This window comes from Oncorhynchus mykiss, chromosome 12, assembly GCF_057628025.1.
Source record: "Oncorhynchus mykiss isolate SJ-2025 chromosome 12, ASM5762802v1, whole genome shotgun sequence".
NCBI classification, from domain to species: Eukaryota; Metazoa; Chordata; class Actinopteri; order Salmoniformes; family Salmonidae; genus Oncorhynchus; species Oncorhynchus mykiss.
The window spans coordinates 50,839,134-50,856,999 of NC_143033.1; the positions used below are offsets into that span (position 1 = coordinate 50,839,134).

At 42.2% G+C, this 17,866-nt stretch overlaps 2 protein-coding genes across 17 annotated transcripts in view; one reads left to right on the plus strand and one right to left on the minus strand.

Moving 5' to 3' along the window:
• The first annotated feature begins 1,284 nt into the window (after window positions 1-1,284).
• Window positions 1,285-7,381, plus strand: LOC110537730 (S-phase kinase-associated protein 1). Its single transcript, XM_021624075.3, has 6 exons — window positions 1,285-1,627; window positions 2,433-2,529; window positions 4,328-4,401; window positions 5,430-5,573; window positions 6,359-6,499; window positions 6,718-7,381. Exons 2-6 carry the CDS (start codon window positions 2,433-2,435, stop codon window positions 6,751-6,753), a joined length of 492 nt encoding a protein of 163 aa, XP_021479750.1. The 5' UTR covers window positions 1,285-1,627; the 3' UTR covers window positions 6,754-7,381.
• A 60-nt stretch (window positions 7,382-7,441) lies between these two features.
• Window positions 7,442-17,866, minus strand: part of LOC110537729 (transcription factor 7-like 2) — a 69,362-nt gene continuing 58,937 nt past the window's right edge. For 2 of the 16 annotated variants that reach the window (XM_021624066.3, XM_021624064.3), the window contains 5 exons: window positions 16,593-16,700; window positions 15,794-15,841; window positions 12,674-12,722; window positions 12,061-12,133; window positions 7,442-9,256 (listed from right to left, as the gene is read on the minus strand). In XM_021624066.3, the coding sequence (XP_021479741.3) occupies window positions 8,944-9,256; window positions 12,061-12,133; window positions 12,674-12,722; window positions 15,794-15,841; window positions 16,593-16,700 (591 nt within the window). In that variant the 3' untranslated portion in view covers window positions 7,442-8,943. Of the gene's footprint in view, window positions 9,280-12,060; window positions 12,134-12,673; window positions 12,723-15,793; window positions 15,842-16,592; window positions 16,701-17,866 lie in introns of all 16 variants that reach the window. The other 14 variants (XM_090192731.1, XM_021624069.3, XM_021624067.3 and 11 more) reach the window with 7 other exon arrangements.

Here is a 17,866-nt window from a genome sequence, read left to right on the forward strand (position 1 = left end):
AACACTTCAGCGAGCAGGCCTTTCTAATCGACCTGGCCCGGGTATCCTGGAAGGATATTGACCTCATTCCGTCAGTAGAGGATGCCTGGTTATTCTTTAAAAGTGCTTTCCTCACCATCTTAAATAAGCATGCCCCATTCAAAAAATGTAGAACCAGGAACAGATATAGCCCTTGGTTCACTCCAGACCTGACTGCCCTTGACCAGCACAAAACAATCCAGTGGCGTACTGCATTAGCATCGAATAGCCCCCACGATATGCAACTTCAGGGAAGTTATGAACCAATATACACAGGCAGTTAGGAAAGCAAAGGCTAGTTTTTTCAAAGGCTAGTTCTCTGCTGCCAATGACTGGAACGAATTGCAAAAATCACTGAAGCTGGAGAAACATATCTCCCTCACTAACTTTTAAGCAGCAGCTGTCAGAGCAGCTCACAGATCATTGCACCTGTAGATAGCCCATCTTTAAATAGCCCATCCAACTACCTCATCCCCATATTGTTCTTTTTTTTCTTCTCCTTTGCACCCCAGTATCTGTACTTGCACATTCATCTTCTGCACATCTATCACTCCAGTGTTTAATTGCTCAATTGTAATTACTTTGCCACTATGGCCTATTTATTGCCTTACCTCCCTTATCTTACCTGATTTGCACACACTGTATATAGATTATTTCTATTGTGTTATTGACTGTACATTTGTTTATTCCATGTGTAACTCTGTGTTGTTGTTTGTGTCGCACTGCTTTGCTTTATCTTTGCCAGGTTGCAGTTGGAAATGAGAACTTGTTCTCAACTGGCCTACATGGTTAAATAAAGGTGAAATAAAAAAAATGCTCCATTGATCGGAAGGGTGTCTTAGGGGGAGTTGGTATATGCAAAAAAAAAACATTTCCAATTCACACATGAATATAATGCAAATATTAAGCACCCACCTAAATATTATAAGTGAAGAAGATACCATGGAAATAATAATATACAAATAATGTGGAAAGAGTGCCATCTCACGGCAGGACTCAACATTACAACTAGGAATGTCGGTCAAGGTAAAGGTGTGATTGTGAATCAGTGATCATTGTCGTGAATAGTATTTTATATATGCGAATAATATTTTACATAATATTTATAGCTACATGTTATATGCAATACTTCATAGGCCTACTATTCAAGTACTGCAACAACAAAGTGTAGGCATATTTACATTAAACAATTACTGTCATGGCATTGAAAAAATACTAACATCTTGGCTAATATGACTGCACAAAGAGAGTAAAACAATTACGGTAATTTGTTTTTGTGCTGGGACAAATTGACAGAACCTGAGCAGTACACATCATGAAAGAGCAACAATGTGCATATAATACTATAATTGTATATATTTTGGACGCAAAAATGAACAGAATGCACAAAATATTACAAAAATAACATTAGAAGACAATCATGTTAATAAATATTACGTGAAATTCTGCCTTAATGTCAATGGGGGAAATCACTCACAGGCATATCACAAGACGACCTGCTCCATTTGACAAAGCGCAGCTAGCACAGCTTCAGTGATTACCTGTGCTTCGGTCTGGCCCTGTTGACGTTTAACATTTTATATCTAGATTTGCTTTAAAAAAAATCGCAGTAAGTAACCACCATTTAGTTGCATGTCTTGGTGAAATAAGTTGTGTTTTAAATGTAGTGTTCCTATATCTAAATGAAAATATAAATGACTTGAATATGGTTGCTAAGACGAGGCCTTGCTGACGACGTCGTTAGCTAGTCGTTGTCAGCTAGCACAGCAGGCTAAGGTTAACGTAGCTAACTAGTTAGCTTACTGTTACCTGAAATTATTACCACTTACAGTGTAGCGCTAGTATTGAATCTAATTTCAGCCTATGCCTGTTTCAGATATCCTGGGTGTTTACAGTTGCCCAGGCTGCATGTGTAGTTAGTAACCAAACAAGTTAATGCTAACTACTGTACCTAGTTCATGAAACAGACTGGAATCGAAGCTAGATAGCTATGTTGAGTTAGCTGGATAACGTTAGCTAGCTTCACACGCTAACGTTATACAGTCAGTTGCGTGAACTGGTAACGTAGCTAGGTAGAACTACTTAGTTAGTTAACTAACTTGCCTGTCTACCGAAACATGAACTTGGCTGGCAAGTGTTTGGGTACCTATTAACTGGCGTTACTTGTCTGACTACAGTAACGTTATCTAACTAGGATTGGAAATAGCTAACTAGCCACCTTAACGTTAGCTAACGTAGCCAATTACTAACTAGCCACCTTAACGGTAGCTAAGGTAGCGTAACTGTTCCCTTGTCAGTAAGCCGAATACAGGGCTCGCCTGTCACCCTATATAAAACGTAGTTTATAAAATGTAGTTCATTACCCCGCTAGCTAACGCGAAGCCTGAAACTGACAAAGTTTTCCTGTTTTACAGATGCCCACAATTAAACTGCAAAGCTCAGATGGAGAGATCTTTGAGGTGGATGTGGAAATAGCAAAGCAGTCTGTTACGATAAAGACAATGCTGGAAGGTATGTAGCTATGTACTCTGTTGTGATCATGTGGTTGTAACATGAGTAGGGTGTTCAAATCGAAACGCATATTTTGACCAGTGGGTAAAACATGTTAATTATGTTGTTACTCCTCTAAGAAAACCAATGGTCAAAACCCCATTAAACTACCTTAATCCCATCAAAGGTTATTGGAGTTTTAACAGTGTATACAAAAAAATTAAAATACTACCTCATGTCGATATCGATATAATCGATATTTATCTTACCTCTATATTGTTTTATGTCCTCTGGATTTGAGAAGAAAGATGATGAGTTCACCGGTGACCCTGTCAGGTAGCCTTAATTCTCGCACAGCATCCAGCCTAGCTGACAATGCTGTTTTTCATATTTTTGGGAACTTTTTTTCTTCTTCTCTGGCCTCCATTGATTTATTCATGCAAATTTTGACCATCCAACAAGGGTAACTTGTAACTCCCAGTAAGTTTTGAATGGAGGCTGAAAAGATTTGGCAGGGGTCCTCAGATCCTCAAAGTTACATAGCTGCACCAATGAAGGCATCTTGACTGGCTACATCACCGCTTGGTATGGCAACTGCTTGTCATCTGACTGCAAGGCAATACAGAGGGTAGTGCATACGGCCCAGTACATCATGTACGGCCCAGTACATCACTGGATGTACTGGGCAGAGTTCCCTGCCATCCAGGACTTCTATACCGGGTGGTGTCAGAGGAAGGCTCTAAAAATAGTCAGACTCCAGCCACCCAAGTCATAGTCTCTTTTCTCTGCTACTGCACAGCAAGTGGTACCGTCTGGGATCAAAAGGCACCTGAACAGCTTCAAGCCTTAAGACTGCTGAACAGTTAATCAAATGGCCACCTGGACAGTTTACATCGATCTCCTTTATTTATGTATCTGAATTGTTTTGCACTGGCTCTATGCACACCCACTAGACTCTACCCACAGACTCACACATACTACACTGACACTCCAACACACACTACATACGCTCACACACAAAACATACACAAGCATATTGACGCCACACACACACTCTCTCACACAGAACCACTTTCACACTTCACACTGCTGCTACGTGCTTCTACACCTGCATTGCTTGCTGTTTGGGGTTTTAGGCTGGGTTTCTGTACAGCACTTTGAGATATCAGCTGATGTACGAAGGGCTATATAAATACATTTGATTTGATTTTGATTTGATTTGCTACTCAGTTTCTTATATATCCTGATTGCCTACCCACGTGTACATACTGTATTACCTCAACTACCTTGTACCCATGCACATAGACTTGGTACTGGTACTCCTTGTGTATAGCCTCATTATTTTGTGTTACTGTTTCCTTTTTTTTTGGTGCAAATATTTGTTTTTTATTGTATTGTTGGGAATGGGCTCGTAAGTAAGCATTTCACTGTAAAGTTTATGCCTGTTGTATTCGGCACATGTGACCAATAACATTTTATCTGATTGGATATAGACTTGAGATTTGGACCATTGGTTTTCATAGAGGATCATCTACAAAATGTACATATTATTTTACCCATTGGTCAAAAGATGCATTTTTGATTCGACACCCTATATTAATGTGAAAATCTTGTTATTTGAAGATGTATATAGTAAATATTTTCTGAACTCTATTTCTTGAACTGTATTGTTGGTTAAGGGCTTGTAAGTAAGCATTTTGTGGGAAGGTGTTGTACCTGTTGTATTCGGCGCATGTGACAAATACAATTTGATTTAAAGTACAGCTATCAAAACTGTCTGGCAGTATCTGTGTGCTTGTCTAATGGTTGTCTTTGACAGATTTGGGTATGGATGATGAAGGAGATGATGATCCAGTCCCCCTCCCGAATGTGAATGCAGCCATCCTCAAGAAGGCAAGTGGACTCACTGTCTGACAGTTATCCCATATCTGGTGCAATGGACTGAGGGACAGGCAAACTGTTGGGAGTTGGACATTGATAACCTTAGGTAAAGTGCCTCCTCCCAACCAGAGCTGGGGCTATCTTATCTCTATTTCCACTTTTATCAGTTTAGTTGCACATCACTTCTATCCATAGCGGCACTATTCAATTGAACCCAAACCCTTCTTAGCCTTTTCTACTAGATGATTTTCCAGGAAGTGAAACATTTGTGCACTATTTAAACCAATGTACGCCAAACGTGTAGGCAGAATGACTTTCCCAAACCTGTAACAGGGATCCGTACCTATGTGGGAGGCACTGTGAGGGTCCATGCACGATCATTACATTACTTAGCAGACGCTCTTATCCAGAGCGACTTACAGGAGCAGCCTTGCTCGAGGACAGATGGTTGGGATAGTTGGCCTTGGGCACAGTCTACAATGTGAAAGAACAAATGCAACTGGTCATCTGTGCCTGTCCGAATCTCTAGAAATCAAATGGTGTGATTGTCTGCTGAAGGTGTAGACGGTGTTCATTGGATTTATACTGTGTGAAGGGATGTGGGATTAAAGATGATTTTTGTTATTCCATCTCCCAGTTGAATTGTTTCATGCTGTCTTGTGCATGTCTCCAACTGAGGGACAAGCTGATGTTGTTTCTGCTGCTTTGTTCAGCAACTGTATCCTTGTGGCTAATGAATTACATTTTGTTTGGGGAAATGTTTGCATGGTCAGACAATTATACATTGTCTGCCAGACTTAATTAATGTCGGGTTTTTTGTTGTTGTTTCTTACATCTGTATAATAGCATGTGTCTCTCTGCCAGAAGCATACGGCTCTAAACAGAACTGCTCTGACCTCCGTCCTCAAGTTAGGCCTCTGAAACTGAACTCCGTGGGAGATGGATGCCCCGGCGTGTCTGATTGTTGATTCACGGACTGTGCGCCAGGAATAGTGGTTCCTTTTCATGTTTCCTTTCTCACTTCCGTTTCCTCCCTCCAGGTGATCCAGTGGTGCACCCACCATAAAGATGACCCCCCTCCCCCCGAGGATGACGAGAACAAGGAGAAGAGGACGGACGACATTCCCGTCTGGGACCAGGAATTCCTCAAAGTGGACCAAGGGACCCTCTTCGAACTCATTCTGGTGTGTACCTACCACCCCACCCCCCCTGCCACTCACTCACAGAAACAGTTTGACACCTGTACACATACAAAGTGGAAGTGTCTCAGGTCTTGAATTTAGGCAATGGCTTAGCTGAACATACCACACCAGTTAAGCTAGTAGGTGCTTAATAAAGTTATAACTGGAGGTAGTAGTAGGTCATTACTAAAGAGCCTAACACACACAGTCAATAAAGTTGCCGACACTTTATCCAAAATCTTAAACTCTGGTGGTACAAAACACCTCCACTATGAAACCACTGGATTATCCAATGAAACACCCCAGAAAAAGGGATCCATCTCCCTGTAATTTGATTGGTCACCGAGGGGAGGCACAGGTGGCAAATATTTGAATTTGAGTGTCAGAGAAATTCCCTGTGCATGTGCCGTCCCTCCCTGTGCTGCTGCCGCCGAGGTGGGAGACAAATCTGCCACCGGCTTAGCGTAGAAACGCATGGAGACGGCTGCGTTTTCTCTTCCTGTGTGTAAGCGGCTCAGGAAGTATCAGCTATGTGCATATGAAGTTAAACAAGCAGCCTTGCATGGCTCTTGTGTAGTGATTTGCGCAATATGTTCTTGTAGCGCTCAGGGCTTCTAGGAACTGTAACACAAGTCTGTCATTTGAGTAGTAGGTTTTACCCAGCTCCCGAGACCTGTTTACTCGGCCTAAGCCCAGGGCTGCAGTAGTTCACTTGAAAGGCAGTATTTGCAGTTGTTTTCTTTTCATCCTCATCCTCCCATTATTATAATAATTGTTTTAATGTTTAGGCCGCAAACTATTTGGACATCAAAGGACTGCTAGATGTTACCTGCAAGACGGTGGCCAACATGATAAAAGGCAAGACCCCAGAGGAGATCAGGAAGACGTTCAATATCAAAAATGACTTCACAGAGGAGGAGGAAGCCCAGGTAATACGCCCTTATGTGGTTTTCAGGATGTCCCACACGGCACCCTATACAGTCACAGTGCACTACTTTTTTTGACGGGCCCTATAGGCCCTGGTCAAAAGTAGTATATAAAATGAATACGGTGTTATTTAGGGCAGAATCGCAGTCCTGAATGCGGAGCTGCCTTGTGATAATATACATTTGAGCCATGTGACAGTGTGTGCTGCTTCCCCCCACAGGTACGCAAGGAGAACCAGTGGTGTGAAGAGAAATAAAGGAGGATCATGCCAACACTAACACACTGAAAGGATTGTTCCATTAACTGGTTGCACTGCGCTGTTCATACGTTGTAATATTACATCATAGTCTATTAGAGCGCCCCCCCCCTTATGTACTCCATAGCATGACCATTTCTATTGCTTGTGCAAAAATAATTTAATAAGCTATTTCATGTTTTTACAAATGTTACTTCACATATTCACATGAGATGCATAGTCTGGTCTTTACAATTTAACTCCTTTTTTGAATTGCTATAGTTGTTTTTTTTTTTTTTACCGAATATCTTTCTTTTTTTTGTCAACTGAATAAATTGCTTTTTTTTGACTGAAATGATAGCGCAGTGCAGAATTTTGTAAATGCAGCCTCTTCTGTGCTGTCTTCTTAAAGTCGTGATAAAGAGACAAGCTGTCGTAGGAGATTTGAAGTGGGGGTAAACATGTGCAAAATGTCCTGTGGATTGGAAGTGCTTGTCGAAGAAGTAAATGTGTGCGATCTGTTTGTCACTCAACTTATGGTATTTACCAAGCTTAGTACTATTGGAATATTTTCTCAGTTCTGCTCTGAAGATGACATTTAGGGTTAACAACCATTGAATTCCAGGAGTTAATAAATTACTTAAAATAATGTCTGTCTGCTGCTGTTTGTGATTGTACATCTAATGGGGAAATAGTGAGGAAACTGATCCAGATTTTCAAAATACTTTAATACATCGAACAAAAATGAGCACATCAAAGGCAGAAGTCTTTCAATGTGTAAAAAAAAAATTGAAAAGACACATCAGTACACCTTTTTTATGTGTGGTCGTTCTGATACGAGCAGTCCCCAAATCTAAGATGTGTGTTAACATTAGAGCACCCTCTGATGGACTAGACATTGATTGAACAAACAGAAAAGCCTTGCTGTACACCGCCTACAGTATCTCCAAAGTAAGCAGGGTTTGACACTTGCAAGCAGTAAATTAAAGCCATTGTTTTTCACATATATTTTTGGTACACTTAGGTGGAACATGAACACACTGAAAAGGATTGACACAGCTCTGATAACTTCAATGAAAGAAAAAGCTAATGCAAAACTTATGCACAAAATGTGTTTTTCTCTGAGAAGATGGGTGTAAAATAAATTATATATTGCTTTTAGTGGAAAACTGAAATTAGAGACTGAAGAAACAACTTTGGGAGAAAAAGTTCATTCTTTTACATAACAAAACATACATTTTATGTAGGGAATTCAACAGCTTTACAACACAATGAAATATAGTACTCATTTGGTCTTTAGTTTACAGCAGGGTTCTTTACTCTTTTTCAGCTTGAGACCCAAATGAGAAATTAACAGTCCTCTTGTGACTCAAATCGTCCTCCATTGAACCAAATTAAGAAGAAATAGTGTATGAATGTAGATGTATTCTCATAAATTGCGACCCACCTCTAACATCCCAGAGTCTCACTTTAGGTCCTGACCCATAGTTTTAGAAACCCCGGATTATAGAATGTTCAGTCAGACAGAGGCAGTTTAGGACTGCCGAATTTCATTTTTTATTATATAATGGAGGCTTTTTGACACCAGGAAACAAATTAATCTCCCAAACTGCATCCTTATGAACAAACACCAATGATGTTTTAATTCTCTGTGAGGGGCCTACATCAAAATAATGTATCTAGCAAGAATTTGACTGACAAGCAGGAAGTGCCTAAAACAAATGAACATAACATAGAGATGAGTCTCTCCGAGGGGAGACAAGAACATGTCGACACAGTGAAAAACACTGTCACTACCTTGAAGCTTCAACCTTATACGACATCATTAATCAATATAAATACTATCTATTCTGGAAAAGGTTCCTTTGACACGTCTGAAAGTCTTATGAAAAGGAGGAGTACCGTACTCCTCTGTAAAAATCTTTGGAAATGGAATCAATTCGATTTTAGGCAGTGAGGAAGAGAAGCAGTTATCATTCCGGCAATATTAAAATGACATGAGCACTGAGTAAATCAGTCAGAAGTCAGCATCCTCTCCCAGACACAAAGCTCTGTCATTGTTTTTGGATGTTTGTGGTGAAGGTCTTTTCTCCAGCGTTTTGCTCCCCACTCCTTGTTTGGTCCGGATGACGTTGGGCTTTGTCTGTCTATCCGGCGGGGTGTTGGGATGGTGCGAGGAAGTGTGAGAGGGGACAGGACAGGTGAGGCTGGCTAGTGAGACTTGGGCAGGGTACAGTCATGATGATGATGATTGAGATTGTCGTGCTGTTGGGATGATTCTATTAAAGCTTTGAGTTCTGTGGTCTTGGGTTTTAAGAGGATACGGGGTGTGTGTTGTTTGCTGGGCTGGAGGTGCAGAGGGATGTGTGAGGGGGAAGCAGGCGAGGGCGAGCTGGGCAGGGAGGGGTGCTGAGGGGGGACGCCGTCGACGGGGGAGGGGGGCGAGTCTATAGCGCTTCCATCGGAAGAAGTGGGGCTGGCGCACCATCCTCCTTGAAGGTATCGAATGCACTTCTTTTTCCTCCTAGGAACAGTCAAGAGAGTTATCTGTGAATAAAGCGTGGATGCAAAGCGTCACCAAAATGAACTTTTTTTTTACTGTTTTCAACATGATTTGAATTGAGTTTGAAGACCCCAAAAGAGAAAATCCATTGAATACCATCAAATATGTTTTCATAGATCATCCACCACCATTTCCTTCAAATCGTGAATGATTTTTGTGGTTGTTCTCGTGATCATTAGAAATGTTGTTTTCTAAGCTAAATTGAAAGTGAACAACGGTTGTTTGCCTCTTCGTTAAAACCAAAGCGTCACGCCATATCCCATGATTATTACCAGAACCCAACATGAGTCACTTAGTGCCTGCGCAAGAGAAGGTGCGAGGAAATATTTAGAGATGGGGAGGAAGAGAGAGCGATTCTAAATGTCAGAGTTCACTATCAAAAGCTGCACTGCCTGACCGCATGAATGGAGAAAGTTGAAGGCAGATGAGCATGAGAAATGGCATCAAAGTGCAGAGCGGCGGTGCATGTGCGAGATTGTGTGTGTCTGTGTGTGCGTTCATCTGCGGTGATCAGGATTCGCTCTAACCACATTCACCTCCCTTTGTTCTCTTGCAGCACAACACACATACAACACGCACAGTGGTCAGGAGATTTCCATGATGTGACGGCATGGTGGGGAAGGCAGGGCAGATACCTCTACACTGATGTGACTTTGAGTGTGCAGATGTGTAAAGGAATAAAGGAGAAGAGATTGAGTTGTTAAAAAAAAAGGCACTGATGATGAGCATGACTGATCCTCCATCCACTGTAAATACATTTAAAAAATGCCTGCTTTGTCATTTCTACCAATAGCATAATCAATAAATATCTGTTTTAAGCAGAGAACAGCTGCAGTTGAAGTCGGAAGTTTACATACACCTTAGCCAAATACATTTAAACTCTGTTTTTTTCACAATTCCTGACATTTAATCCCAGTAAAAATGCCCTGTCTTAGGTCAGTTAGGATCACCGCTTTATTTTAAGAATGTGAAATGTCAGAATAATAGTAGAGAGAATGACATATTTCAGCTTTTATTTATTTCATCACATTCCCAGTGGGTCAGAAGTTTACATACATTTAATTAGTATTTGGTAGCATTGCCTTTAAATTGTTTAACTTGTGTCAAACGTTTTGGGTAGCCTTCCACAAGCTTCCCACAATAAGTTGGGTGAATTTTGGCCCAATCCTCCTGACAGAACTGGTGTAACGGAGTCAGGTTTGTAGGCCTCCTTGCTCGCACGCGCTTTTTCAGTTCTGCCCACACATTTTCTATAGGATTGAGGTCAGGGCTTTGTGATGGCCACTCCAATACCTTGACTTTGTTGTCATTAAGCCATTTTGACACAACTTTGGAAGTATGCTTGGGGTCATTGTCCATTTGGAAGACCCATTTGCGACCAAGCTTTAACTGATGTCTTGAGATGCTGCTTCAATATATCCACATAATTTTCCATCCTCATTATGCCATCTATTTTGTGAAGTGCATCAGTCCCTCCTGCAGCAAAGCACCCCCACAACATAATGCTGCCACCACCATGCTTCACGTTTGGGATGGTGTTCTTCGGCTTGCAAGCCTCCCCCTTTTTCCTCCAAACATAACGATGGTCATTATGGACAAACAGTTATATTTTTGTTTCATCAGACCAGAGGACATTTCTCCAAAAAGTACGATCTTTGTCCCCATGTGCAGTTGCAAACTGTAGTCTGGCTTTTTTATGGTGGTTTTGGAGCAGTGGCTTCTTCGTTGCTGAGCGGCCTTTCAGGTTATGTCGATATAGGACTCATTTAACTGTGGATATAGATACTTTGTACCTGTTTCCTCCAGCATCTTCACAAGGTCCTTTGCTGTTGTTCTGGGATTGATTTGCACCCAAGTACGTTCATCTCTAGGAGACAGAATGCGTCTCCTTCCTGAGCGATATGACGGCTGCGTGGTCCCATGGTGTTTATACTTGCATACTATTGTTTGTACAGATGAACGTGGTACCTTCGGGCGTTTGGAAATTAGTCCCAAGGATGAACCAGACTTGTGGAGGTCTACAATTATTTTCTGAGGTCTTGGCTGATTTCTTTTGATCTTCCCATGATGTCAAGCAAAGAGGCACTGAGTTTGAAGGTAGGCCTTGAAATACATCCACAGGTACACCTCCAATTGACTCAAATGATGTCAATTAGCCTATCAGAAACTTCTAAAGCCATGACATCCTTTTCTGGAATTTTACAAGTTGTTTGAAGGCACAGTCAACTTAGTGTATGTAAACTTCTGACCCACTGGAATTGTGATACAGTGAATTATAAGTGAAATAATCTGTCTGTAAACAATTGTTGGAGAAATTACTTGTGTCATGCGCAAAGTAGATTTCCTAACCAACTTGCCAAACCATAGTTTGTTAACAAGAAATTTGTGGAGTGGTTGAAAAGCGAGTTTTAACGACTCTAACCAAAGTGTATGTAAACTTCCGACTTCAACTCTATGTGTGAATCCCTTTCCTCCCCTCAGACCTACAGGACCTCTCTCCCACTTTCCTTTGATCATCATCACCCATCATCCCCCACAAATCCCTGAGGAGACACCCACCCCATCACCAGCCAGCAAAGCAGCTTTAGTTTCCAATAATACAGCCTCCTGACACCCCAGTACGCTGGGGTTCTCTACCTGTAGGGGGCGACGTGGGTCACAGGGTTAGTGAGATGAGTGCATGCAGAGCAGAGCACAGCAGTGGGCTGAGGCACGCTCACAGAGGGAGAGAGGGGTAGCAGAGCGAGAGGGCGAGAGATACACACCTGCAGGGACCACACCAGTCCGTTTGTTGGTTGAGGCCGAAGCGAGCTCTGCATTTCTTAGGAGAGCCAGGGTCTGAGCACAAGGCAACATGCGCATAGGAAAGAAGTAAGGAAAGAGAGGAAGAGTTGAAGAGAGAGCAAGAGAGAGAGAGAGAGAGAGAGAGAGAGAGACAGAGAGAGAGAGAGAGAGAGAGAGAGAGAGAGAGAGAGAGCAGAGCAGATCAGATCAGATAAAGAGGTCAGGGCAGACGTTGACGCATTGACAGAGATGGTAAAACAGAGAGCCATCAAACCAGACTGTTAGTCCCCAATTACTGAGCAGGAGTCAACAACAACAACCCATAACTGCAGCCAGAACAGAGTAAAGGGAGCAGGAGCTCCATTCACAACAGGCATTGAGGACACTAGGGAAGAGAGGAACACTTCAAGTGGGAAGTCTGCCATGCGTTCAAACTCGGCGAGTTAAGAGTAGCAGAGACCCAGTCCGAGTAGAGGATAGTCGACCAGTGAAGTTGTTTCAAACGCTAGAATAGGGCTTGAAGTTTTGGTATATTGTATTGAAGCGTGGTGGTTTGGCCTTAGAGGATGTTGAAGGTTGTTAATTGAACATTACCTGTGGTGGAGTCCTGCTGCTTCTCTCTTTTTCTTCTCTTCTTCTTGCCCTGTTGGAACACACGACCAAACGCACAGAGAGTCAGTAGGGGGGACGGGGTCCTATACACCACCGGGACAGTATCTGTCAGTGACATCTCGATGAAGACCATGGGAGAACCACGTCGTGATATTCACCATGTTCATGAGACTTAAGTCAACTGTACCAGAGACGGCCCAATTCACAAGTCGTGGAAGGGGGGTCTGAGGGCACTTTATGATCACTTAGGCCACAAGTTACAATGACAGCAGAAGAGAAGAGAAGGGAAAGAACTCGAATGATCTATAGTAATATTGCTGTAAACTCCATGGGCTATACAGTGGGGCCTTAATAGTATGGTTGGGGTTGTTCACATGAGGAGAGTCATAAAGTCTAAAGTCTCATATTGGGGAGAGGATGTGGGAACAGCTCTTGGATGCCTAGACGCATCTACCCTCACTGCTCCCTAAAGCATTGTGTGTGTGTGGTTACGGCTTGCGGAAGAAAACCCCACGACTGCGTAGGTGGACCTTGACTTCCTGTTTTGCTAACAGATCACATGACTACCCGGGTTTTCTGGCTTGTGTCTGGGAAGGGGTTAAGACTGTAGCAGAACTAGTGGTCCTTTGTATCTCAGTTGGTAGAGTGTGACGCTTGGAACGTCAGGGTAGTAGGTTCGATTCCCTTGACCACCCATATGTCAAATGTATGCATGATTAAGTCGCTTCAGATAAAATCGTCTGTTGATAAGCAACTGTTTTCTAAGTTGAGGGTTGTTGTTAGTGGATAGTTAGTTGACATTTTGATGACATTTATTGAACATCTTATGTTAATGAATTAATAATAATATAATATACATAATAATAATAATATTATATATTAAATTAATTATTAAGTTGCTGCGGTCCGTGGTTGCCATGGCGCCGTGAGGTAGCCTTGGCAGAGAGCTCTGTAAATATTGTACATATTTATTGTTTTTAAGTGTTTTTAATTGCATTTTTGAATCAAACTTTTTTTGTTGTTGTTGATAACTTGTTGATAAATGGGGCGGCAGGTAGCCTAGTGGTTAGAGCGTTGGACTAGTAACCGAAAGGTTGCAAGATTGAATACCCGAGCTGACATGGTGAAAATCTGTCGTTCTGCCCCTGAACAAGGCAGTTAACCCACTGTTCCTAGGCCGTCATTGAAAATAATACATTTTTTCTTTTAACTGACCTGCCTGGTAAAATAAAGGTGAAATAAAAAATGGATCAACTGAAATATCTGGTGCTGACCCACGAAATTGCAGGACTGATTATGGCAAACCAGTTTATATTTGGCTTGGCAAGCTGGCTAAAATGATTTTTCACACCCTGCCCCAGTTCCTAAAGGCTCGTTTTGTTGAGGGCTTTTCTGAACCACTGCTGAGGTGGCGTGGTCTTAATGGCGTTTTACAGTGCCGAAGCATCACCCAGGTGCGTGGTACATTTCAGTAGTGGACGATCCATCATACGCTCTTAGAAAAAATGGTGCTATCTAGAACCCAAATCGGTTCTTCCGCTGTCCCCATTGGAGAACCCGTTGAAGGAACCCTTGTTGGTTCCAGGTAGAACCCCTTTGGTTCCAAATAGTAGCGTTTTGGGTTCCATGTAAAAACCCTTTTCACAGATCTGGAATCAAAAAAGGGTTTTCCTATGGGGACAGCCGAAGAACCCTTTTGAAACCCTTTTTTCTAAGAGTGTACCCACGGAGGAGGAAGAGCTGTGACTGTTGAGTATGATGAGGGGGCTGATGAAGAGCTCTGTGGCCTGTCTGTCTGATGTCTCTATCTCCCTGCCTGGCTGTACCATCTATGTTCCCTCCTCTCAAGATACTACATTTCTGAACTGTCTTTCATCTAAAGTTGTGGAAGACCTTCGCCCAAGAACTGCCAAATCCCTATATTTGTTTTGTTAATTTTTTTAATTTATTATTTTGTTTGTAAAGCGACTTTAAGATTTGACTTGTAATTAAAAGCTCTATATAAAATAAATCGATGATTATTATTATTATCATTGTTGTTGGTAGTATCTACTGAACATCTACCAACCATCTGCTTGGGACTATTCAAATAAAGTGTTATCTATACGGTCACAATAAAGCATTGGTATTCAAACTTTTTCAGCGGCGAGCCCATTTTTTCAGCCAGAATTTCTGGGGACCCCATTTTTCCCCCCAAGACATTCTCACGACCCCACCTCACCCCAAATGTAATGGCACAGCCTTAAAATGGGTCATTTTAATTCATTGCATTTCCATTTCTTATCAAGGGGTCGCGACCTCGACTTGGAATAGCGTTACTATTTTATTCTATTCTATTATTATAGAGTTGCCATTAATTCTAATGCGTTTTGGGACAATATTGTCTCTGGCTGTATTTTCCCATCTTTGAAATATGAAGAAACATGCAGGGAAACATACATTCAAGTGTTAAATAGTGACATTTACCTTCACATAAAAACATTATCCACAGTACGTTGCATCATATTCATCTGATTTGATACTAAATCAGATGCAGCAGTAAAAGCTTCATGCACATTTCACCTCATTGAGAATGCCACCACGACCAGCTCGTAACCCTCTTTACCCTAACCAGCTAACTGACTATCCACAGCCAAGAGACAGAGAGAAATGAGAGAGCCAAGCCCCTATGGTGTGTTATGATACAAAACCCCAAAACTTTATCAAGCCAAGGAAAGGAAAATAGGCTGTGTAAAAGATCTCCAGGAAAGCAAGAAAGTGAGCTCTCTCTCCCTTTGTGACTCATCCGGTCTGTTTTCATATGGGGTGAGCGAACATTGGCAATTATGTAGTCCAGGAAAACCACCTCCCATAGAAACACATCCAGATACATAGCATAACTTACATAACATAAGCCACCTCCACCCCTCTGTGCCTGCCCTAAGGGAGGTAAAGCCTAATAATGGTCCCCCAAAGCCCAGAAAGCCTCTCCAGCCCAGCTCCCAGCAGTCCTCTCCCTCTCTACAATCCGAACCCCACCGCCCCACCGCCTGAGGAGGAGAGCAAGCCAAAGCCACCCTGCTGTTAGTAGAGCGGGTAAGTGGGGTAAAATGTGTGCCCTACCCAATCAGCTTTATTCTTTTCCCCCGCGCCCTCTCTAAGGCCCGCCTCCTGGAAGAATTCAACAGCAACTTCACAATTGAGCACAGCACAGAAGGGTAGTTAAGCAGCATTAAGCTAACACACATAACAGAGACGTTCTTAGAGACATGTCTCTCTAATACACATCATATTCATCTGCACAGTATTTGAAGCAAGGGATTCACTACACTACTTCTTAACTCAGTCTACAAGCCCACTACTAATTACAGATTTCACAGACAGTGCACTTATACTAAGGTCCAGTTACAACAGTACAAAGGTGCCCTCCATGTATATAACTACCAGTGGTTAAAAAACCTATTATAGTAATACAGAGATGAGAGGGGAGCGGGAGGTTTGCAGCTGACTGTGTAATGCTATGTGTAATAAAAGCGGAGCTCGTCATGCGTCCCTAACAGCAAAGCACTCAACAGCCAATTAAATCACCTCACTGAACAGTGCTGAACAGCCATGTCTGACCAACTAATGTCCAGTACACTCTATCTCATTCTCAAAACCCACTCTAAAGGAATGGCATGCCAAGAGATTATAACACTGGTCATAGAGGTTATAACGCTGGTCATAACAATATGGTCGTAAACTAGTCTCTCTAACAATGTCTGCACTGATACGTGACCAAACCTTGGAAATGCGGCAAATAAATATGATTAGATACAATATGTTGATATTTCTATGTGTAGCCACTAGCCTCATTGATTGACAGGTGGCAGGGTGGGGTGATCATGCTGCGTGTGTGTAACCAGGAAAAGGCGGGCCTTACGTAGTTGTCTCTGGCGGACCAGCTGGGGTAGAGCTGCATGTGTAGCTGCCGCTCCTTCCTGGCCAGCTCATAGTATTTAGCCTGTTCCTCCCGGGTCAGAGCGTGCCACTGCAGGGAAGACACACACAAGAATGCACCCGCGCACACACGCACACACACACACACACACACACACACACACACACACACACACACACACACACACACACACACACACACACACACGCACACACAAAACAAAAATACCATTTAGGTTTTGTTCATTAGCCTAGACCAGGGGCGTAAAACTCATTTTCCCCGCGGGCCGCATTCAGTCTTCATTGAGGTCCGGAGGGCCGCACTTAAAATTGAATATATTATCTCGCCATCATTAGCAAAATATAGTCCTCTATCCATCGCTTTTGGAATTTTCGATGCTCCCTGACCGTATATATTTCATTTCGATGACTGTTGTCAAGCTGGACAGAGTGAAGATACTAGAAATGTAGGGCTATTACCATTTCTAAACAGTTTGTTTTGGTTTTCGTCAGTTCAATGTCGTTTTATTTGGATCCGGCACCTGGCCTTGAGTTTGTGACACGTGGCCTAGACAATGACATGCACAATGACAACTGTTGAGGCTAGGAGGGCTGAGGGAATGTGTTAATCTTATTACAGTGCACTGGGTTCTTGGGGATCTTCAATGCTGCAGAAATGTTTTGGAACCCTTCCCCAGATCTGTGCTTCGACACCATCCTGTCTCGGAGCTCTACAGACAACTCCTTTGACCTCATGGCTTGGTTTTTGCTATGACATGCACTGTCAACTGTGGGACCTTATACAGACAGGTGTGTGCCTTTCCAAATCATGTTCAATCAATTTAATTTACCACAGGTGGAATCCAGTCAAGTTGTAGAAACATCTCAAGGATGATCAATGGAAACAGGATGCACCTGAGCTTAATGTTGAGTCTCATAGCAAAGGGTCTGAATACTTATGAAAATGTGATGTTTCATTTTTTTTAAACATTTGCAAAAATTTCTAAAAACCTGTTTTTGCTTTATCATTATGGGGTATTGATGAGGATTTTTATTTAAATAATCAATTTTAGAATAAGGCAGTAACGTAACAAAATGTGGAAAAAGTGAAGGGGTCTGAATACTTTCCGAATGCACCGTATATTGTTTTATAAACTGGGTGGGTCGAGCCCTGAATGCTGATTGGCTAACAGCCGTGGTATATCGGACCGTTTACCACGGGTATAACAAAACATTTATTTTTACTGCTCTAATTAG

Excerpts from the sequence above, each read along its gene's own strand:
- LOC110537730 (XM_021624075.3), top strand. The coding sequence starts at position 2,433 with ATGCCCACAATTAAACTGCAAAGCTCAGATGGAGAGATCTTTGAGGTG. Across the intron at positions 2,530-4,327 it reads GATAAAGACAATGCTGGAAG|ATTTGGGTATGGATGATGAA; the intron begins GTATGTAGCTAT and ends TGTCTTTGACAG. Across the intron at positions 6,500-6,717 it reads CAGAGGAGGAGGAAGCCCAG|GTACGCAAGGAGAACCAGTG; the intron begins GTAATACGCCCT and ends TTCCCCCCACAG.